Source organism: Macaca mulatta, chromosome 1, assembly GCF_049350105.2.
Source record: "Macaca mulatta isolate MMU2019108-1 chromosome 1, T2T-MMU8v2.0, whole genome shotgun sequence".
NCBI classification, from domain to species: Eukaryota; Metazoa; Chordata; class Mammalia; order Primates; family Cercopithecidae; genus Macaca; species Macaca mulatta.
In genome coordinates this window covers 82,681,704-82,706,629 of record NC_133406.1, presented here as the reverse complement: position 1 = coordinate 82,706,629, position 24,926 = coordinate 82,681,704, and the positions used below count along the sequence as shown (strand labels likewise).

At 38.5% G+C, this 24,926-nt stretch overlaps 1 protein-coding gene across 3 annotated transcripts in view; it reads right to left on the bottom strand.

The window, feature by feature from the left end:
• Positions 1 to 24,926, bottom strand: part of DNAH14 (dynein axonemal heavy chain 14) — a 497,862-nt gene that overhangs the window by 426,581 nt on the left and 46,355 nt on the right. For all 3 annotated transcript variants that reach the window (XM_077938651.1, XM_077938650.1, XM_077938652.1), the window contains exons 8-9: positions 24,344 to 24,488; positions 19,704 to 19,835 (exon numbers count right to left, since the gene is read on the bottom strand). In XM_077938651.1, the coding sequence (XP_077794777.1) occupies positions 19,704 to 19,835; positions 24,344 to 24,488 (277 nt within the window). The remainder of the gene's footprint in view (positions 1 to 19,703; positions 19,836 to 24,343; positions 24,489 to 24,926) is intronic.

Below are 24,926 nucleotides of genomic sequence, written 5' to 3'. Positions count from 1 at the left end.
GGAGTGGTAAGAATTGGCATCCTTCTCTTGTTCCAGTTATCAGTGGGAATGGTTCCAGTTTTTGCCTGTTCACTATGATGTTCACTGTGTGCTTGCCATATATGGCTCTGATTATTCTGAGGTTTGTGGCTTCAATGCCTAGCTTGTTGAGAGTTTTTAACATGCAGGGATGTTGAATTTTATCAAAAGTATTTCCTGCATCTGTTGAGATGATCATGTGGCATTTGTTTTTAATTCTGATTACATAATAAATCACACTTATTGATTTGCATATGTTAAACCAACCTTGCATTCCAGGAATAAAGCCTACTTCTCCATGGTGAATTAACTTTTTGAGGTGCTGCTCACTCAATTCAGTTTGCTGTACTAAGTTGATAATTTGTGCATCTATGTTCATTAGGGATATTGGCCTGAATTTTTCTTTTCTTGTTGTGTCTCTGCCAGGTTTTGGTATCAGAATGATGCCGGCCTTATAAAATAAGTTACAGAGGAGTCCTTCCTCCTTGATTTTTGGAAATAATTTCAGTAGGATTGGTACTAGCTCTTATTTGCACCTTTGGTAGAATCAAATCCATCTGGTCCAGGGCTGTTATGGTTTTTAGGTGTTTTATTACTGATTCAATTGGTCTGTTATTACTCTTTATTGGTCTGTTCAGGATTTCAATTTCTTCCTGGTTTAACCTCAGAAGACTATGTGTTTCCAGGAATTTACTCATTTCTTCTAGGTTTTCTAGTTTGTATATAGAGAGGTGTTCATAGCAGTCTTTGAGAATTTTTTTTTTTTTTTTTTTTTTTTGAGACAGAGCCTTGCTCACCCAGGCTGGATTCCAGTGGTGCAATCTTGGCTCACGGCAATCTCCACCTCCTGGTTTCAAGCGATTCTCCTGCCTCAGCCTCCTAAGTAGCTGAAACTACAGACACGTGCCACCACACCTGGCTAATTTTTGTATTTTTACTAGAGATGAGGTTTCACCATGTTGGCCAGTCTGGTCTCACCTGACCTCAGGTGATCTGCCTGCCTCGCCCTCCCAAAGTGTTGGGATTACAGGCATGAGCCAACTTGCCCAGCTGAAATTTTTTTTGTATTTCTCTGGGGTCAGTTATGATGCCACCTTTGTCATTTCTGATTGGGTGTATTTGGGTCTTCTCTATTTTTTTCTTTATAAATCTAGCCACCAGGCTATCAAACTTGTTTAATCTTCTGAAGAACCAACTTTTGGTTTTGTTGATCTTTTGTATGGATTTTCATGCCTCAATTTTGTTCAGTTCTGCTCTGATTTTTGTAATTTATTTTCTTCTGCTAGCTTTGGGGTTGGTTTTCTCTTGTTTTTCTGGTTCCTTGAAGTGCAATCATTAGAGTCTTAATTTGAGATCTTTCTAACTTCTTGATGTAGGTGTACAGCACTATACAGTTTCCTCTTAATCCTTCTTTAGTTGTTTCCTGAGTATTCTGGTATGTTGTGTCTGTTTTTAGTTTCAAAGAATTTTTTTAAATTTCTTCCTTAATTTCATTCTTTAACCAAAAGTCACACAGAAGCTTGTGCTTGAGCTGTGGTCCAACAGTGTGGTTGTTATGGTTTTGATTTTTGTGATTTTGTTGTGACTTGCTTTATGGACAAATATGTGGTCAGTCTTAGAGTATGTGCCATGTGCTGATGAGAAGAATGTATATTCTGTTGTTAGGCGTAGTGTTCTGTAGGTGCCTGTTAGATCCAATTGGTCAAGTACCAAGATTAAGTCCTGAATAGTTTTGTAGTTTGCTGCCTCAACAATCTGTCTAATGCTGTCATTGGGGTGTCGAAGTCCTCCACTATTATTATGTGGTTGTCTAAAACTCTTCGTAGGACTCTCAGTACTTGTTTAATGAATCTAGGTGCTCCAATATTGGGTGTGCATATATTTAGAATAGTTAGGTCTTTTAGTACTGAACTTTTTATTGTTATGTAATGGCCTTCTTTGTCCTTCTTGATCATTGTTTGTTTAAAGTCTGTTTTAGCTGATATAACAATAGCAACCTCTGCTCTTTTTTTGTTTTCCATTTGCCTGATAGGTCTTTCTCTAACCCTCTACTTTGAGTCTATGGGTGTCGTTACTTGTGAGATGGGTCTTTTGAAGACAGCAGACAGTTGGGTCTTGCTTCTTCATCCAATTTGCCACAGTTGGCCTTTAAAGTGGGGCATTTAGCCCATTTACATTCAAGGTCAATATTAACATGTGAGGATTTGATCTTGTTACTGTATTATTAGCTGGTTGTTATGCAGACCTAATTATACAGTTGTGTTATAATGTCAATGGCCTATGTACTTAAGTGTGTTTTTGTGGTCGCAGGGAACGTTCTTTCATTTCCATGTTTAGCACTCCCTTTAGGACCTCTTGTAAGGTAGGTCTAGTGGCAACAAATTTCCTTACCATTTGCTTCTCTGACAAGGATTTCACTTCTCCTTTGCTTATGAAGCTTAGTTTCGTGGGATACGACATTTTTGGTTGGAATTTCTTTTCTTTAAGGATGTTGAAAATAGGCCTCCAATCTCTGTAGACTTGTAAGGTTTCTGCTAAAAGGACTGCTGTTAGCCTGAAGGGGTTCACTTTGCAAGTGATCTGCCCCTTCTCTCTAACTGCCTTTAAGATTTTTTCTTTCATGCTGACTTTGGGGAATCTGATGATTATGTGTCTTGGGGATGATGAACTTGGGGATGATCAACTCCTTCATACAGTAGTTCTCCGAATTTCTTGAATTTGCATCTTGACCTCTCTAGCAAGATTTCCAAATTGTCATGGACTATATCCTCAAATATGTTTTCCAAGTGGCTTGCTCTCCTCTTTCAGGAAAGGCAATCTGGTTAAGAACCTTTGCTGTTTGAGATCTTTACAGAATCCCATATTTCTCAAATGTTTTGTTCATTTTTAAACTTCTTTTTTCTTTATTTTTCATTGCTTCAAGTGAGCAATCTTCCAGTTCTGAGATTCTTTCCTCAGCTTGGTCTAATGCCTCCAATTATATTTTGAAATTCTTGTAATGAATTTTTCATATCCCTAAGTTCAGTTTGGTTCTTTCTTAAAATGGTTCGGTTGTCCTTCAACTCTTGGATTGTTTTACTGTTTTCCTTGGATGTGGTTTTGACCTTCTCTTGTACCTCGATGAGCTTCCTTGCCATCCAGATTCTGAATTAAACATGTGACATTTCAGCAATTTCAGCGTGTTTAAGAACCTTTCCTGGAGAGCCAGTGTGATTGTTTGGAGGTAAGAAGACACTCTGGCTTTTAGAGTTGCAGAGTCTTTACACTGTCTGTTTCTGATCTGTGAAGGCTGATATTCCTTTTTCCTTTGAAGTTGTTCTTTGGACTGGGCTTTGTTTTTGTGTTCTTTATTGCTCTCAAGGATTTGGCTGTGGTGCAAGTTGGGTAAACTTGAAAGGCTTTGTTTCTGAATGTGTTCAGCAGGCCAACTCTCATTTCGACACTCCTGGGCAGCACACTTTAACCCTGGGTGGCTGGGACTGGGCCCATGGCTTTGTGCTCTGATCACTCAAGGGCAAGCCCCAGCTGGGCTGGAGAGGCCAAGGTGCTCCCAGACTGCAGGCAATAGCACTACACTAGAGGTTGCAGGGTAGCCATGGGTGGGAAACACTCCAATGTGGCAGTGGTGGAGTCATTAGTAACCATGCTCTGGTGGGAGGCAGTCAGCAAAAGTGTTCCAGTGGGGGAAGGATGGGCAACCCAGGTGGGAAGTTCTCTGGTAGGGGCACCAGGGGTGCCATGAGTGAACACATTCTGGCAGGAGGCTGCCAGCAAAAGTGCTCCAGTGGGGTAGCAGGGACCTCATGAGAGAGCACAATGGCAGTGGCTGCTGGCAACAGCAGCCCAGCAAAGTCTACAGTATTTTTATTAGCCTGATTAACATATATTGGAATTTAACTTTATCAACAACTTTCATTACAACTTTTACTACATGCTCACACTGTATTTAAACATTAGACAAAAATAAGACTATTTACATGTGCTGAAGCCTGTAAAGTTTGGTGTCTCACTTATAAGCACATGACTTAAGTTTCGGAAATCAAACAAGGAAGTATATACTAATAAATATCTGTGTGTTCCTCCATAAAAGGATCATCCTCCAACATAGTGAATGTCATCTTGAAAAACAAGAAACTATGTCACTTCAAAATGAAAACAATAATACTCTAGTGAGAACGCTATTGGGGGGCGGAGCAAGATGGCCGAATAGGAACAGCTCCAGTCTCCAACTCCCAGCGCGAGCGACATAGAAGACCGGTGATTTCTGCATTTTCAACTGAGGTACTGGGTTCATCTCACTAGGGAGTGCCGGACAATCGGTGCTGGTCAGCTGCTGCAGCCCGACCAGCGAGAGCTGAAGCAGGGCGAGGCATCGCCTCACCTGGGAAGCGCAAGGGGAAAGGGAATCCCTTTTCCTAGCCAGGGGAACTGAGACACACAACACCTGGAAAATTGGGTAACTCCCACCCCAATACTGCGCTTTAAGCAAACAGGCACACCAGGAGATTATATCCCACACCTGTCCGGGAGGGTCCCACACCCACGGAGCCTCCCTCATTGCTAGCACAGCAGTCTGTGATCTCGCTGCAAGACAGCAGCGAGGCTGAGGGAGGGGCACCCGCCATTGCTGAGGCTTAAGTAGGTAAACAAGGCCTCTGAGAAGCTCAAACTGGGTGGAGCTCACAGCAGCTCAAGGAAACCTGCCTGTCTCTGTAGACTCCACCTCTGGGGACAGGGCATAGTAAACAACCACAAAAGCAGCAGAAACCTCTGCAGACGCAAACGACTCTGTCTGACAGCTTTGAAGAGAGCAGTGGATCTCCCAACATGGAGGTTGAGATCTGAGAAGGGACAGACTGCCTGCTTAAGTGGGTCCCTGACCCCTGAGTAGCCTAACTGGGAGACATCTCCCACTAGGGGCAGTCTGACACCCCACACCTCACAGGGTGGAGTACACCCCTGAGAGGAAGCCTCCAAAGCAAGAATCAGACAGAGACACTTGCTGTTCAGCAATATTCTATCTTCTGCAGCCTCTGCTGCTGACACCCAGGCAAACAGGGTCTGGAGTGGACCTCAAGCAATCTCCAACAGACCTACAGCTGAGGGTCCTGACTGTTAGAAGGAAAACTATCAAACAGGAAGGACACCTACACCAAAACCCCATCAGTACGTCACCATCATCATCAAAGACCGGAGGCAGATAAAACCACAAAGATGGGGAAAAAGCAGGGCAGAAAAGCTGGAAATTCCAAAAATAAGAGCGCATCTCCCCCGGCAAAGGAGCGCAGCTCATCGCCAGCAACGGATCAAAGCGTGACGGAGAATGAGTTTGACGAGATGAGAGAAGAAGGCTTCAGTCCATCAAACTTTTCAGACCTAAAAGAGGAATTATGTACCCAGCGCAAAGAAACTAAAAATCTTGAAAAAAAAGTGGAAGAATTGGTGGCTAGAGTAATTAATGCAGAGAAGGTCATAAACGAAATGAAAGAGAGGAAAACCATGACACGAAAAATAGGCGACAAATGCACAAGCTTCAGTAACCGACTCGATCAACTGGAAGAAAGAGTATCAGCGATTGAGGATCAAATGAACGAAATGAAGCGAGAAGAGAAACCAAAAGAAAAAAGAAGAAAGAGAAATGAACAAAGCCTGCAAGAAGTATGGGATTATGTAAAAAGACCAAATCTACGTCTGATTGGGGTGCCTGAAAGTGAAGGAGAAAATGGAACCAAGTTGGAAAACACTCTTCAGGATATCATCCAGGAGAACTTCCCCAACCTAGTAGGGCAGGCCAACATTCAAATCCAGGAAATACAGAGAACGCCACAAAGATACTCCTCGAGAAAAGCAACTCCAAGACACATAATTGCCAGATTCACCAAAGTTGAAATGAAGGAAAAAATCTTAAGGGCAGGCAGAGAGAAAGGTCGGGTTACCCACAAAGGGAAGTCCATCAGACTAACAGCAGATCTCTCGGCAGAAACTCTACAAGCCAGAAGAGAGTGGGGGACAATATTCAACATTCTTAAAGAAAAGAATTTTAAACCCAGAATTTCATATCCAGCCAAACTAAGTGTCATAAGTGAAGAAGAAATAAAATCCTTTACAGGTAAGCAAATGTTTAGAGATTTTGTCACCACTAGGCCTGCCTTACAAGAGACCCTGAAGGAAACACTCAACATGGAAAGGAACAACCGGTACCAGCCATTGCAAAAACACGCCAAAATGTAAAGACCATTTAGGTTAGGAAGAAACTGCATCAACTAACGAGCAAAATAACCAGTTAATATCATAATGACAGGATCAAGTTCATACATAACAATATTAACCTTAAATGTAAATGTACTAAATGCTCCAATTAAAAGACACAGACTGGCAAACTGGATAAAGAGTCAAGACCCATCAGTCTGCTGTATTCAGGAGACCCATCTCACACGCAGAGACATACATAGGCTCAAAATAAAGGGATGGAGGAAGATTTACCAAGCAAATGGAGAACAAAAAAAAGCAGGGATTGCAATACTAGTCTCTGATAAAACAGACTTTAAACCATCAAAGATCAAAAGAGACAAAGAAGGCCATTACATAATGGTAAAAGGATCAATTCAACAGGAAGAGCTAACTATCTTAATATATATGCACCCAATACAGGAGCACCCAGATTCATAAAGCAAGTCCTTAGAGACTTACAAAGAGACTTAGACTCCCATACAATAATAATGGGAGACTTCATCACTCCACTGTCAACATTAGACAGATCAACGAGACAGAAAGTTAACAAGGATATCCAGGAATTGAACTCATCTCTGCAGCAAGCAGACCTAATAGACATCTATAGAACTCTCCACCCCAAATCAACAGAATATACATTCTTCTCAGCACCACATCACACTTATTCCAAAATTGACCACATAATTGGAAGTAAAGCACTCCTCAGCAAATGGACAAGAACAGAAATGGTAACAAACTGTCTCTCAGACCACAGTGAAATCAAACTAGAACTCAGGACTAAGAAACTCAATCAAAACCGCTCCACTACATGGAAACTGAACAACCTGCTCCTGAATGACTACTGGGTACATAATGAAATGAAAGCAGAAATAAAGATGTTCTTTGAAACCAATGAGAACAAAGATACAACATACCAGAATCTCTGGGACACATTTAAAGCAGTGTGTAGAGGGAAATTTATAGCACTAAATGCCCACAAGAGAAAGCTGGAAAGATCTAAAATTGACACTCTAACATCACAATTAAAAGAACTAGAGAAGCAAGAGCAAACACATTCAAAAGCTAGCAGAAGGCAAGAAATAACTAAGATCAGAGCAGAACTGAAGGAGATAGAGATACAAAAAACCCTCCAAAAAATCAATGAATCCAGGAGTTGGTTTTTTGGAAAGATCAACAAAATTGACAGACCGCTAGCAAGACTAATAAAGAAGAAAAGAGAGAAGAATCAAATAGATGCAATAAAAAATGATGAAGGGGATATCACCATCGACCCCACAGAAATACAAACTACCATCAGAGAATACTATAAACACCTCTACACAAATAAACTAGAAAATCTAGAAGAAATGGATAATTTCCTGGACACTTACACTCTTCCAAGACTAAACCAGGAAGAAGTTGAATCCCTGAATGGACCAATAGCAGGCTCTGAAATTGAGGCAATAATTAATAGCCTACCAACCAAAAAAAGGCCAGGACCAGATGGATTCACAGCTGAATTCTACCAGAGGTACAAGGAGGAGCTGGTACCATTCCTTCTGAAACTATTCCAATCAATAGAAAAAGAGGGAATCTTCCCTAACTCATTTTATGAGGCCAACATCATCTTGATACCAAAGCCTGGCAGAGACACAACAAAAAAAGAGAATTTTAGACCAATATCCCTGATGAACATCGATGCAAAAATCCTCAATAAAATACCGGCAAACTGGATTCAGCAGCACATCAAAAAGCTTATCCACCATGATCAACTGGGCTTCATCCCTGGGATGCAAGGCTGGTTCAACATACGCAAATCAATAAACATAATCCAGCATATAAACAGCACCAAAGACAAGAACCACATGATTATCTCAATATATGCAGAAAAGGCTTTTGACAAAATTCAACAGCCCTTCATGCTAAAAACGCTCAATAAATTCGGTATTGATGGAACGTACCTGAAAATCATAAGAGCTATTTATGACAAACCCACAGCCAATATCATACTGAATGGACAAAAACTGGAAAAATTCCCTTTGAAAACTGGCACAAGACAGGGATGCCCTCTCTCACCACTCCTATTCAACATAGTGTTGGAAGTTCTGGCTAGGGCAATCAGGCAAGAGAAAGAAATCAAGGGTATTCAGTTAGGAAAAGAAGAAGTCAAATTGTCCCTGTTTGCAGATGACATGATTGTATATTTAGAAAATCCCATTGTCTCAGCCCAAAATCTCCTTAAGCTGATAAGAAACTTCAGCAAAGTCTCAGGATATAAAATTAATGTGCAAAAATCACAAGCATTCATATACACCAGTAACAGTCAAACAGAGAGCCAAATCATGAATGAACTTCCATTTACAATTGCTTCAAAGAGAATAAAATACCTAGGAATCCAACTGACAAGGGATGTAAAGGACCTCTTCAAGGAGAACTACAAACCACTGCTCAGCGAAATAAAAGAGGACACAAACAAATGGAAGAACATACCATGCTCATGGATAGGAAGAATCAATATCGTGAAAAAGGCCATACTGCCCAAGGTTATTTATAGATTCAATGCCATCCCCATCAAGCTACCAACGAGTTTCTTCACAGAATTGGAAAAAACTGCTTTAAAGTTCATATGGAACCAAAAAAGAGCCCGCATCTCCAAGACAATCCTAAATCAAAAGAACAAAGCTGGAGGCATCACGCTACCTGACTTCAAACTATACTACAAGGCTACAGTAACCAAAACAGCATGGTACTGGTACCAAAACAGAGATCTAGACCAATGGAACAGAACAGAGTCCTCAGAAATAATACCACACATCTACAGCCATCTGATCTTTGACAAACCTGAGAAAAACAAGAAATGGGGAAAGGATTCCCTATTTAATAAATGGTGCTGGGAAAATTGGCTAGCCATAAGTAGAAAGCTGAAACTGGATCCTTTCCTTACTCCTTATACGAAAATTAATTCAAGATGGATTAGAGACTTAAATGTTAGACCTAATACCATAAAAACCCTAGAGGAAAACCTAGGTAGTACCATTCAGGACATAGGCATGGGCAAAGACTTCATGTCTAAAACACCAAAAGCAACGGCAGCAAAAGCCAAAATTGACAAATGGGATCTCATTAAACTAAAGAGCTTCTGCACAGCAAAAGAAACTACCATCAGAGTGAACAGGCAACCTACAGAATGGGAGAACATTTTTGCAATCTACTCATCTGACAAAGGGCTAATATCCAGAACCTACAAAGAACTCAAACAAATTTACAAGAAAAAAACAAACAACCCCATCAAAAAGTGGGCAAAGGATATGAACAGACATTTCTCAAAAGAAGACATTCGTACAACCAACACACACATGAAAAAATGCTCATCATCACTGGCCGTCAGAGAAATGCAAACCAAAACCACAATGAGATACCATCTCACACCAGTTAGAATGGCGATCATTAAAAAGTCAGGAAACAACAGGTGCTGGAGAGGATGTGGAGAAATAGGAACACTTTTACACTATTGGTGGGATTGTAAACTAGTTCAACCATTATGGAAAACAGTATGGCGATTCCTCAAGGATCTAGAACTAGATGTACCATATGACCCAGCCATCCCATTGCTGGGTATATACCCAAAGGATTATAAATCATGCTGCTATAAAGACACATGCACACATATGTTTATTGCGGCACTATTCACAATAACAAAGACTTGGAATCAACCCAAATGTCCATCAGTGACAGACTGGATTAAGAAAATGTAGCACATATACACCATGGAATACTATGCAGCCATAAAAAAGGATGAGTTTGTGTCCTTTGTAGGGACATGGATGCAGCTGGAAACCATCATTCTTAGCAAACTATCACAAGAACAGAAAACCAAACACCGCATGTTCTCACTCATAGGTGGGAACTGAACAATGAGATCACTTGGACTCGAGAAGGGGAACATCACACACCGGGGCCTATCATGGGGAGGTGGGAGGGAGGAGGGATTGCATTGGGAGTTATACCTGATGTAAATGACGAGTTCATGGGTGCTGACGAGTTGATGGGTGCAGCATAGCAACATGGCACAAGTATACATATGTAACAAACCTGCATGTTATGCACATGTACCCTAGAACTTAAAGTATAATAATAATAAAAAATAAATTTAAAGAAAATAATAATACTCTAGTAACAGGCCCCAGTCATAAAGAAATGTATAAGATGCCAGAAAAATAATTCAAAATAATAATCTTAGGAAAATTCAGTGAAATATATAAGAATATAGATAGACAATTCAATGAGAACAGGAAAACAATTCATAAATTGAATGAAAAATTGAATAAAGACATCATAGAGAAGAACCAAACAGAAATCCTAGAGCTGAAGAATTTAATGAAGGAAATTTAAAAATGCAACTGAATCCTTCAGCAACAAACTAGACCAAGCAGAAGAAAATTTCTGAACCTGAAGACCAGGTGTTTGAAATAACACAGGCAGACAAAAAAGAAAAGAAAAAGAAAAAAGAATGAAGAAAACTCACAGGATTTAGGGAACACCATTAAGTGACAAATATTCAGATTATGGTTGTTGCAGAAAGAGAAGAGAGGAGAAAAGCAAGGAAAATATGTTTAATGAAATAATAGCTGAACATTTCCCATGTCTTGGAAGACAAATGAACATACAGGTCTAAAAAGCTAAACAAACCCAAAGAGATTAAACTTAAACATGTCCTCTGTGGGGCACATTATAGTCAAATTGACAAAGTCAAAGAGAAAGAAAGAATTTTAAAAGCATCAAGAATGTCAAGTCACATATAAGGGAATTTCCATTAGATAAGCAGATTTCTCAGCAGAAAGTTTATAGGCCAGGAGATATTGGAATGATATATACAAAATATTGAAAGAAATAAACTATCAGCCAAGAATATTACTCCCAGTAGAGAAATTCTTCTGAAATGAAGAATAAATAGAATCTTTTACAGACAAGCAAAAACTGAGGGAATTCTGCAGAGGAAAAGTTAAATATTAAATTTGAACTCAATTGAACATGGACACCAAGGGACAATGGTCACCAAGTCCCAGAAGAGGTTGTGTGAGCTGCTTGAGGCGTTCATCCAGTATTGTTTCAGAGCCTACAAATTAGTTATTGAAAAACAATAGACAATCACAAAAAAAAGTGGACCTTTTTGTGTTCCTTGAGCCCAGTCATGAAAAGCTCTCCTGACTGGACCTCATGCCAAAAAACTTGTTACAATAAGAGCTACAGTCCCAGACTGCACCAAAGCTACATGAGACCTCTCCTTGTCTGTGCACAGATGAGTGGCCAACTCTAGAGCCCAGGCTGTTGCTTCCCACTCTGGTGGTAAATCCTCCATTGTATGGTGAGTACGGTATCCAACTCTGGAGCCCAGGTTGTTGCTTCCCAGTCTGGTGGTAAATCCTCCATAGTCTGGTGAGTGTAAATATCTTTTCCTTCTCCTTTTCCCATTGCAATTTGCTTATTATATCAATCTGCTTATTATATCATTTGCTTATTATATCATTTGCAAATTATTATATAATTTGTTTATTACATCTACATTGCCATTTACATGGGGTAAAGGTTGTTTACCCTTAAAGGTATTGTGTGTGTGTCTTTTGTTCTCCCCTCACACATTTCCCAAACAGAATAAATTCTTCGTCTCTAAAATGGACTTACAAGAAATGCTCAGGAGAGTCTTAAAAGTAGAAGTGAAAAGATTATAACCACCATGTGCAGACATGCGAAACTATAAAACTCACTAGTAGAGCTGATACACAAAGGAGAGAGGCAAATGAATCAAACCTTATCACTACAGAAAACCACCTAACTGCAAAAATAGCAGTAAGAGGGGAAGAAACAAAGGATATTAAAAAACAACCAGAAAACAATCTAAAATTACAGGAGTAAGTCCTCATCTATCAAGAATAACCTTGCAAGTAAATGGATTACATTTCTCATTTAAAAGATATGGACTGGTTGAGTGATTAAAAAACCAGACTCAACTATACGCTGCCTACAGGAAACCTACCACACCTGTAAAGATACGCATAGACTGAAAGTGAAGGGATAAAAAAGATATTCCATGCAAACGAAAACCAAAATCAAGCAGAAGTCTCTATGGTTATATCAACAAAACAGATTTAAAGTGAAAACCTATAATAATAGACAATGGAGGACATTATATAATAATAAAGGAATCAGCTCAGCAAGAGAATATTACAATTGTAAATATATATGCACCCAGCACTGGACTATCCAGATATTAAATCTTTTAATATCCAGATATTAAAAAGCAAATATTGTCAGATCTAAAGTAAGAGATAGACCCTAATATAATAATACTTTGGGACTTCAACATTCCACTCTCAGCATCAAATAGATAATCTAGATAGAAAACCAACAAAGAAACATCAGATTTGAACTGAACAATAGGCTAAATGGACCTCACAAACATTTACAAAACATTTTGCCCAACAGCTGCAGAACACACATTGTTTTCACCAGCACATGTAACATTCTCCATGATTGATCATATTTTAGAACACAAATCTCAACACATTTCAGAAATTAAAATCATATCAAGTGTCTTATCTGAGCACAAGGGAATGGAGCTAGACATCAATAACAAGAGAAACAGTTAAAGCTATGCAAATACATGAAAATTAAACAGTTCCTGAACAACAAATGGGTGAAGAAACTAAGAATGAAATTTTAAAATTCTTTCACCAAATGAAAATTGAAACATAATATATCAAAACCTATAAGACACAGCAAAAGCAATACTAACAGGCAAATTTAGAGCAATAAGTGCCTACTTAAAAACAAACAACAAAAAACTAGGGAGACAAGATGGCCAAATAGAAACAGCTCCAGTCTGCAGCTCCCAGTGAGACCAACGCAGGAAGTGAGTGATTTCTGCACTTCCAACTGAGGTACCTGGTTCATCTCACTGGGACTGGTTAGACAGTGGATGCAGCCCACAGAGGGCAAGCCAAAGCAGGGTGAGGCGTTGTCTCACCCAGGAAGTGCAAGGGGTCAAAGAACCCACTCCCCTAGCCAAGGGAAGCCATGAGAGACTGTGCCATGAAGGACAAGGCTATCCAGCCCAGATACTACATTTTTCCCACGGTCTTGGCAACGCACAGACCAGGAAATTCTCTCAGATGCCTACACCACAAGGGCTGTGGGTTTCAAACACAAAACCGGATGGCTGGTACAGCAAACACCAAGGTAGCTGCAGGAGTTTTTTTCATACTTCAGTGGCACCTGGAACACCAGCGAGACAGAACCATTCACTCCCCTAGAAAGGTGGATGAAGCCAAGGAGCCAAGTGGTCTTGCTCAACAGATCCTACCCCCAAGGAGCCCAGCAAGCTAAGATCCACCGGCTTGAAATTCTCACTACCAGCACGACAGTCTGAAGTCGATCTGGGATGCTCAAGCTTGGTGGGGGAAGGGGTATCTGCCATTACTGAGGCTTGAGTAGGCAATTTTCCCCTCACAGTGTAAACAAAGCCCCTGGGAAGTTTGGACTGGGCAGAGCCCACCACAGCACCTGAAAGCCACTGTAGCTAGACTGCCTCTCTAGATTCCTCCTCTCTGGGTATGGCATCTCTGAAAGAAAGGCAGCAACCCCAGTCAGGGGCTTATAGATAAAACTCCCATCTCCCTGGCACAGAGCATCTGGGGGACGGGGTGGCTGTGGGCAAGCTTCAGCAGACTTAAATGTTCCTGCCCGCCAGGTTTGAAGAGAGCAATGGATATTCCAGCATAGTGCTCAAGCTCTGCTAAGGGACAGACTGCCTCCTCAAGTGGGTCCCTGATCCCCGTGCCTCCTGACTGGGATACATTTCCCAGCAGGGGTTGAAAGACACCTCATACAGGAGAGCTCCAGCTGGTATCTGGTGGGTGCCCCCTGAGACAAAGCTTCCAGAGGAAGAAGGAGGAAGCAATCTTTGCTGTTCTGCAGCCTTCATTGGTGACACCCAGGCAAACAGGGTCTGGAGTGGACCCCCAGCAAACTCCAGCAGACCTACAGATGAGGGGCCTGACTGGTAGAAGAAAAACTAACAAACAGAAAGCAATAGCATCAACATCAACAACAAAAAAAATGATTATGCAGAAACTCCATCTGAAGGTCACCAACAGCAAAGACCAAAGGTAGATAAATCCACGAAGATGAGGAAAAGCCAGTGCACCAAAGCTGAAAACTCCAAAAACCAGAATGCCTCTCCTCCAAAGGATCACAACTCCACACCAGCAATGGAACAAAACTGGATGAAGAATGAGTTTGACGAACTGACAGAAGTAGGCTTCAGAAAGTGGGTAATAACAAACTCCTCCAAGCTAAAGGAGCATGTTCTAACCCAATGCAAGGAAGGTCAGAACCTTGATAAAAGGTTAGAAGAACTGCTAACGAGAATAACCAGTTTACAGAAGAACATAAATGACCTGATGGAGCTGAAAAACTCAGCACAACAACTTTGTGAAGCATACACAAGCATCAATAGCCAAAGCAATCAAGTGGAAAAAGGATATCAGAGATTGAAGATCAACTTAATGAAATAAAGCGTGAAGACAAGCCTAGAGAAAAAACAATGAAAAGGAATGAACAAAGCCTCAAAGAAATATGAGACTATGTGAAAAGACCAAAGCTACGTTTGACTGGTGTACCTGAAAGTGATGGGGAGAATGGAACCCAGTGGGAAAACACTCTTCAGGATATTATCTAGGAGAACTTCCCCAACCTAGCAAGACAGGCCAATATTCAAATTCAGGAAATACAGAGAATACCACAAAGATACCAACTGCAAGACATATAATCATCAGATTCACTAAGGCTGAAATGAAAGAAAAAATGTAAAGGTCAGGCAGAGAGAAAGGTCAAGTTACCTACAAAGGGAAGTCCATCAGACTAACAGCAGATCTCACTGCAGAAACTCTACATGACAGAATAGACTGGGGGCCAATATTCAACATTCTTAAAGAAAAGAATTTTCAACCAAGAATTTCATATCCAGCCAAATTAAGCTTCACAAGTGAAGGAGAAATAATATCCTTTAAAGACAAGCAAATGCTGAGGGATTTTGTCACCACCAGGCCAGCCTTACAAGAGCTCCTGAAAGAACCACTAAATACGGAAAGGAAAAACTGGTACCAGCCACCGCAAAAACATGCCAAATTGTAAAGACCATCGATACTATGAAGAAACTGCATCAACTAATGGGCAAAATAACCAGCTAGCATCATAATGACAGGATCAAATTCACATGTAACAATGTTAACCTTAAATGTACACAGGCTAAATGCCCCAATTAAAAGACACAGACTGGCAAATTGGATAAAGAGTCAAGATCCATCAAGTGCTGTATTCAGGAGACACATCTCATGTGGAAAGACACACATAGGCTCAAAATAAAGAGATGCAGGAAGATTTACCAAGCAAATGGAAAGCCAAAAAAAAAAAAAAAAGCAGAGGTTGCATTCCTAGCATCTGATAAAACAGATCTTAAACCAACAAAGATTAAAAAAAGACAAAGAAGGGTATTACATAATGGTAAAGGGATCAATGCAACAAGAAGGGCTAACTATCCTAAATATACATGCACCTAATACAGGAGCACCCAGATTCATAAAGCAAGTTCTTAGAGACCTACAAAGAGGCTTAGACTCACACACAATAATAGTGGGAGACTTTAACATCCCACTGTCAATATTAGATAGATCAATGAGACAGAAAATTAACAAGGATATTAAGGACTTGAACTCAGCTCTGGACCAAGAAAACCTAATAGACATCTACACAACACTCCACCCCAAATCAACAAAATACACATTCTTCTCACCACCATATAGTACTTGCTTCTGAATGACTACTGGGTAAATGACAAAGTTAAGGCAGAAATGATTAAGTTCTTTGAAACCAATAAGAACAAAGACAGAGAACAAACACATAACATACCAGAATCACTGAGACACAGCTAAAGCAGTGTTTAGAGGGAAACTTATAGCAATCAATGCCCACAGGAGAAAGCAGGAAATATCTAAAATCGACACCCTAACATCAAAATTAAAAGAACTAGAGAAGCAAGAGCAAATAAATTCAAAAGTTAGCAGAAGACAAGAAATAACTAAGATCAGAGCAAAACTGAAGGAGATAGAGACAAAGAAATCTTCAAAAAATCAATGAATTCAGGAGTTGGTTTTTTCTCAAAAGATTAACAAAATGGATAGACCACTAGCCAGACTAATAAAGAAGAAAAGAGAGAAGAATTTAGTAGACACAATAAAAAATGATAAAGGGGAGACAACTACTGATCCCACAGAAATACAAACTACCATCAGAGAATACTGTAAATACTTCTATAAAAATAAAATAGAAAATCTAGAGGAAATGGACAAATTCCTGGACACATACAACCTCCCAAGACTAAACCAGGAGGAAGATGAATCCCTGAATAGACCAATAACAAGTTCTGAAATGGAAGCAGTAATTAATAGCCTACCAACCAAAAAAAGTCCAGGACCAGATGGATTCACAGCTGAATTCTACCAGAGGTACAAAGAGGAGCTGGTACCATTCCATCTGAAACTATTCCAAACAACAGAAAAGGAGGGACTCCTCCCTAACTCATTTTCTGAGGCCAGTATCATCCTAATACCAAAGCCTGGCAGAGAAACCGCAAAAAAAGAAAATTTCAGGCCAACATCCCTGATCAACATGGATGCAAAAATCCTCAACAAAATATTGGCAAACCAAATCCAGCAGCACATCAAAAAGCTTATCCACCACGATTAAGTCAGGTTCATCCCTAGGATGCAAGGCTGGTTCAACATACACAAATCAATACACATAGTCCATCACGTAAACAGAACCAATGACAAAATCCACGTGATTATCTCAATAGATGCAGAAAAGGCCTTCGATAAAATTCAACACCCTTCAAGCTAAAAAGTCTCAATAAACTAGGTATTGATGGAACATACCCACAGCCAATATTATACGAACAGGCAAAAGCTGGAAGCATTTCCTTTGAAAACTGGCACAAGACAAGGTTGCCTTCTCTCACCACTCCTATTCAACATAATATTGGAAGTTCTGGCCAGGGCAATCAGGCAAGAGAAAGAAAGAAAGGGTATTCAAACAGGAAGAGAGGAAGTCAAAGTATCTCTCTTTGCAGATGATATGATCGTATATTAAGAAAACCCCATCGTCTCAGCCCAAAAACTCCTTACGCTGATAAGACACTTCAGCAAAGCCTCAGGATACAAAATCAATGTGCAAAAATCACAAGCATTCCTATACACCAATAATAGACAAACAGAGAGCCTAATCATGAGCAAACTCCCATTCACAATTGCTTCAAAGAAAATAAAATACAACTTACAAGAGATGTGAAGGACCTCTTCAAGGAGAACTACAAACAACTGTTCAAGGAAATAAGAGAGGACACGAACAAATGGAAAAACATTCCATGCTCATGGATGGGAAGAATCAATATTGTGAAAATGGTCATATTTCTCAAAGTAATGTACAGATTCAATGCTATTCCCATCAAGCTACCATTGACTTTCTTCACATAATTAGAAAAAACTACTTTAAATTTAATATGGAACCAAACAAGAGCCTTTATAGCCAAGACAATCCTAAGCAAAAAGAACAAAGCTGGAGGCATCATGCTACCTGACTTCAATATATTACAAGGCTACAGTAACCAAAACAGCATGGTACTGGTACCAAAACAGAGATATAGATCAATGGAACAGAACAGAGGCCTCAGAAATAACACCACACATCTACAACCATCTGATCTTTGAAAAACCTGACAAAACAAGCAATGGGCAAAGGATTCCCTATTTAATTAAAAGTGTTGGGAAAACTGGCTAGCCATATGCAGAAAACTGAAACTGGACCCCTTCTTTATACCTTATACAAAAATTAACTCAAGACAGATTAAAGACTTAAATGTAAGACCTAAAACCATAAAAACCCTAGAAGAAAACCTAGGCAATACCATTCAGAATAGAGGCATGGGCAAAGACTTCATGACTAAAACACCAAAAGCAATTGCAACAAAAGCCAAAATTGACAAATGGGATCTAATTAAACTAAAGAGCTTCTGTAGAGCAAAAGAAACTATCATCAGAGTGAACAGACAACCTACAGAATGGGAGAAAACTTTTGCAATCTATCCATCTGACAAAGGGCTAATATCCAGAATCTACGAAGAACTTAAACAAATATACAAGAAAAAAATAACCCCATTAAAAGGTGGGCAAAGGATATGAACAGACACTTTTCAAAAGAAGACATTCATGCAGCAAACAAACATATGAAAAAAAAAGCTCATCATCACTGGTCATTAAAGAAATGCAAATAAAAACAACAAGATACCATCTCATGCCAGTTAGAATGGCAATCATTAAAAAGTCAGGAAACAACAGATGCTGTGGAGAAATAGGAATGCTTCTACACTGTTGGTGGGGGTGTAAGTTAGTTTGACCATTGTGGAAGACAGTGATTCCTCAAGGATCTAGAACTAGAAATACCATTTGACCCAACAATCTCATTACTATGTATATACCCAAAGGATTATAAATCATTCTATTCTAGACACATGCACACGTATGTTTACTGCAGCACTACCCACAATAGCAAAGACTTGGAAGCAATCCAAATGCCCATCAATGTTAGCCTGGATAAAGGAAAATATGGCACATATACACCATGGAAAACTACACAACCATAAAAAAGAATGAGTTCACGTCCTTTGCAGGGATGCCAATGAAGCTGGAAACCATCATTCTCAGTAAACTAACACAGGAACAGAAAAACAAACACTGCATGTTCTCACCATAAGTTGGAGTTGAACAATGAGAACATATAGGCACAGGGAGGGGAACATCATACACTGGGGCTGTCGGGGAGTAGGGGGTAAGGGGAGGGATAGCTTTAGGAGAAATAACTAATGTAGATGATAGGTTGATGGGTGCAGCAAACCACCATGGCACACGTATACCTATGTAACAAATCTGCACATGTATCCCAGAACTTAAAGTATCAAAATAAAAAAAAAAGAAAGAAAGAAAGAAAAGAAATGTATATCCTCAGACTGTGCCTACCGAAACAGAAATCTCTTGTTTTATGAAGCCTTCGAGGTGATTCTCTTGGCCACTCTAAGTTTGAGAATCATCATCCTTTTCATTTAAATATATTAAATTTCATAAGTTGTATATAGATATACACATATATGCATTCATATATATAAAAATATATATTTCTTTGCATTTTACATCATACCTGGAAAAATTATGGTATATAGTAAATACACAGTACCAGTTAGTTGTTAATTAACCACCTTTGTTCCTTACCTTCCCATTTCAGATACTTTTTCCAGGGATGCAATTTGGATCAATTGCTATAGCCAGTAAATTGCAACTTTGATAAATATGATATAATTAAAGAATTACCTTTAGAAAAGTACTTTTCATCTCTGAAATTGCCTTATCCCTGATGTCCTCAAGTTGTTTCAATGCCTGGGTAGCTTGCTGTAACTGCTCTTCACAAAATTCATCTAGAGAATATGTTCGAGAACTATCCAGCTAATTAGATGATAGTATATGTTCAGTGTTAGAAAGTCAAAATTCATATTTAAAAAAGATAAAACATTTGGTCTTTTCATGTCATAAGGAAGACCCCATATTTTACATTTTGTTCTGTATATCCCATATGATTTACACGTTTCTCAAATTTAAACACTTGTTAAATCTAACTAAATCTTGATTAAAATACAGAAAAATATATTATTGTTTTAAATAATAACTAAGATTAAACCGAAGCAGAAAATTCAAGAGTTGATGTGTTTTTGAAACATTTATGCATGCAGAAAATCCACCAATCCCAGAAACTACTTTTCCTTTTGAAGCCACAATTATCTGTAACAATTTAAAACACAAAGATAAAATACAGCATTATCAGGGGAACCAGTCCCCAATATTTCAACGTAGGTTCTTTTCTATTTTCCCTAAGTGTTGGTCAGTCTGAGAAATAAAGAGAAAGAGTACATATAGAGAAATTTTACAGCTGGGCCTCTGCGGGTGACATCACATATTGGCAGGTTCCATGATGCCCCCTGAGCTGCAAACCCAGCAAGTTTTTATTAGGGATTTCAAAAGGGGAAGGAGTGTATGAATAGGAAGTTGGTCACAGACATCACATCTTCAAAAGGCAATAAAATATCACAAGACAAATGGCAGAGCAAGATCACAAGGCCAGGGCGAAATTAGAATTACTGATGAGGTTCCATGTCCCGCTGGACATGCATTCTCATTGATAAACATCTTAACAGGAAACAGGGTTTGAAAGCAGACAACCGGTCTGACTAGAATTCGCCAGGCTGGAATTTCCTAATCCTAGCAAGCCTGAGGGCGCTGCAGGAGACCAGGGCATATTTCATCCCTTATCTTCAACTGCATAAGACAGACACTCCCAGAGCGGCCATTTTAGAGACCTCCCCCTGGAAATGCATTCCCTTCCCAGGATTATTCCTTGCTGGGAAAAGAATTCAGTAATATTTCTCCTATTCGCTTTCTGCAAGAAGAGAAATATGACCCTATTCTGCCAGGCCCCACAGGCAGTTGGACCTTATGGTTATCTCCCTTGTTCCCTGAAAATTGCTGTTATCTTGTGCTTTTTCAAGGTGACCAGATTTCATATTGTTCAAACACACATGTTTTACAAACAATTTGTGCAGATAATGCAATCACCACAGGGTCCTGAGGCGACATACATCCTCAGCTTACGCAGATGATAGGATTAAGAGATTAAAGTAAAGACAGGCATAGGAAATTATAAGAGTATTGATTGGGGAAGTGATAAATGCCCATGAAAGCTTCACAATTTATGTTCAGAGACTGCAGTAAAGACAGGCATAAGAAATTATAAAAGTATTAATTTGGGGAACTAATAAATGTCCATGAAATCTTCACAATTCATGTTTTTCTGCCGTGGCTTCAACCGGTCCCTTCATTCGGGGTCCCTGACTTCCCACAACACAGCAAAAAGAGGGTAAAATTACATGATTCAAACAAAGTTAATTTTATTCACAATTCAGTCAGACTCTATATGGAGGAAATCTCCATCAACTATGCTATGAATTAACCTCTGGTAATACAAAAACATAATGTTCCATCCATGCATGTGTATTCCATCATTCTTCCTTCTTTCAGTATTATTTTTCCACTACTGTGTTAATTCTCTGAACAAAATATATTTTCATTAGTAAATATGCAGATATCTTTATTTTTTATCATATAGTTATACTATAAAAATTAATAAATGTATCTTCCCACAACAAAAAAGATTGAAAAGTACTGCTCTTGCTTAAAATTTTGGATTTCCTCTTTAAGTTTCCATTCTCCTGGTTCCATATCTGACTACCAGGTCTGAATTTGTCAAAACCTCCCTGCCATTCTGGTCTTACTGACAACATCCTAATTAAAGTCTTTATTGCTTATACCTGCATTTATCCAGTACCATAATAACTGATCTCTACACCCAAGTATCTCTCCACTTCCAATTTTTCCCAAAGACCAGTATTACAATAATTTCCTAAAATACTATGTTCAAAAACTTTGAATAGTTGTTCTTTAAGAGTAGTTCTCAAAATTTATCCTGCATAAGAGTTAACTGAGGAACCTATTTAAAATGTAGATTACCAGTACCACTCACTGCCCTCTCTTGCAAAAGGAATGGGACACAAATATTTACATTTTTATTAAGCACCCAAATACAGCACAATAAAACAAATTTCACTCGAATGTGAAACATAATCCAAAGTCTCAACTCTACACGATTCTGTCAACTTGGATAAGTGACAATCTCTCTAGAACTAAGTTTTGTTCAAATAGGTGAATTTTATTCAAAATTCATTCAGAATCTAGCCAGGAGAAATCTCCATCAACTAAGCTAAGAATTCATCTCTGGTAATACAAAAACATAATGTTCCATCCATTTGAAAGTAAAGATTTGAACAAACAACATATGTTCTTTACCTTCCAGTTCAAGAAATTCCGCCCTCTTTAAAGGTATGCTTTCATCCCAGCAGAGTACACATATGACCACCATTAATGGCATTAACTTCTGAACAATCCCATTCCTCACATTCATAACCTTGCTTCATACTCCTTACATCCTCATTGTCAGTCTTCATTGGTGTCTGCATCCCTGGGCTATGCATAGCCTTCCGATTCTAATGCACAACTGGCCACCTTTGACTCCTGACCCCAGCTTGGTTCTCCAGGATATGAATCTCTGCTCTTCCTCCATCGAAACCTGGCTTTTCCACATACAGTATCAGAAATTCCCATTCTTGTAAATTGCCCTCATAACAATCACCACTAGGAGTTCCCCTGCCCTATGGGCAGGTTGAAATCCTACTTTTCCCTTACTGTGTTATTCTTGGCCTGACATTCATGAGCCAATCTAATTTTCAAATCAAATATATACTGAATGCCTTACTCACATTAATATTCTTTATTTAAAAGCCTCATCTCCTCCCCTATGGCTATTCAAATCCAGTACAGCCTAGCTCAAAATATGAGGCATGACCTAACTTTAATTCCAAATAAGGCTAATCTCTGCCTTCTCTGGATTTCTGTAACATGACTGTTTTACAAGTATTGTTTGCACGTAAACATTTCTTACCTTATACTTTGCTAATGATTAGGTAGAATGATTAGCACAACAAAGAAACTATCTCTCAAATTCGTTTTCATTTTTATATGTAAAGAATTATTTCTTCCCATGAACTGTAAGCAGATTGAAAACAGCAAAGCTTTGCTTTTCACTTTGTATTCATCTCCTTTGCACAGCACTTTGCATATAATAGATAATAAATACTTACCTATTGTCTGGAAAAGTTTGTTCTCTTCCTCCTGATGTTCCATATTAAAGCTGACATGGCCTAAGGTCTCTAGGAAAGAGTCCTAACATTTCTTCTCTATCACTGGTCATGTTCTCTATCATTTGTTAGCATTTAAGGTGCAGACTTCAAAGGTATTTTAAAGTGTTTTATGCCTTCCCACCCATCATTAAAAATTAATAAATTTTGTCACTCAGCCATTTACAAAACAATCTAATATCACAGAGTATTTTATTTCCTTCTACATGAAAACCATATCCTATTTCCTTCTACATAAAAACCAAATCAAAAAGATTCCTCTGTGAAACGTCTCCCACTTAAGGTGAATTTAATCCTTTTGAAACATAAACATTCTCAATATAGGTATAAAAAATAAAACAATACAGGTATAAAAAATACATCTATGTAATAATTCCTCTTCCTTCATTAATTTATTCTTTTATTCAAAGACTAGTGTTGAGCACCTACTATGTATCAATCACTACACATAATCAATTCTAAACATCAGATGTTGATTTACAAGTATTAATCTTGTTACATGTAGTCAACACAACTGATTTTTGAGCTAATTATCAAATATTTAACTTGTCCAAGCTCCTTAAGAATTCCTCTTTCTTAGTCTAGATAACTCTACCAATTTTGCTTTTCTCCCTCATACATTGAGTGAGTGAAGTAAAAACTGCTAGAATCTTGTTCAATTGTAGACTAGTTGTAGGTACTTAACCACTCAAAAGAGCTATCTTATAGAAATTAAATTATTCCATTAAGAGGCTCACTTTTTCTAGAATCTTGAAATAGGAGAATTCATAAATTTAACCAAAACTTCTGAGTTGAAGCTTATGATAATATCTTGACAGCTATACAGGAGGAAGAATAGTTGATAACTATCAATTATGTATAAGAAGTAACTGATTATTTTAAATAATATTACACATTTGGAAATACATTTGAAAATAAAGGGTCTTATGGACTTAGGTTACTCATAAGGAAGAAACTACAAGAAATGTTAACTATTAAAATGTATTGCAAGGAACTCATGTTCTTTGCAGATATTTTAGAACAGTAGTAATCGAAAGAGATGGTTTATTTATGAATTTAGAAATCTGTATATTTTTTAATTCAAATGCTATATGTTCTTCCTAGTTTCTATATACCAATATTAGCTTATAGTAGTATACTTCTACTCACCTTTACAAGGCATATGGCAGATAGATTATTTTCATGGTCATTATCATTTTTGAGATTAATTGCATCTTCACAAAGTCCTCTTATATAAAGCAAACAGGCTTGAAATAAGTCATCAGCCAAAAAAAGATGGTGGTACAAAAATGATCTGAAAGTTAAAAAATTTCTACAGATTTATCTCTCATTCAAAATGAATAAAATTAATTTAGAGGTAAGTAGTATGGTTTAGGTAATATCCTTATAGTCAAAATGTTTTACATCTACCCCATTTTAAATGATAATGATTAGTAAGCATTAGGGGTTGTGTTTGGATGATAATGTTGTAGGCAAGGCTTTGGGGACTAGGTGTGTTGAATAAGAACAAAAGAGGAGGGGGAACAAGTAATGACAATCTATTATGCCACTGAGTTCTAATTTTGAAATATGAGGAAGTATTATCTAAAATGAATTATATGTCCTCAATGTATTAAATTCACTAAATCAAAATAAATTCCTTCAATGTACTTTTTTCCCAATTATAGGAAAAAATACTAACTGGATTACAGACCATTGGGAGAATGTTTCTTAAAATTTCCAACTACTTATA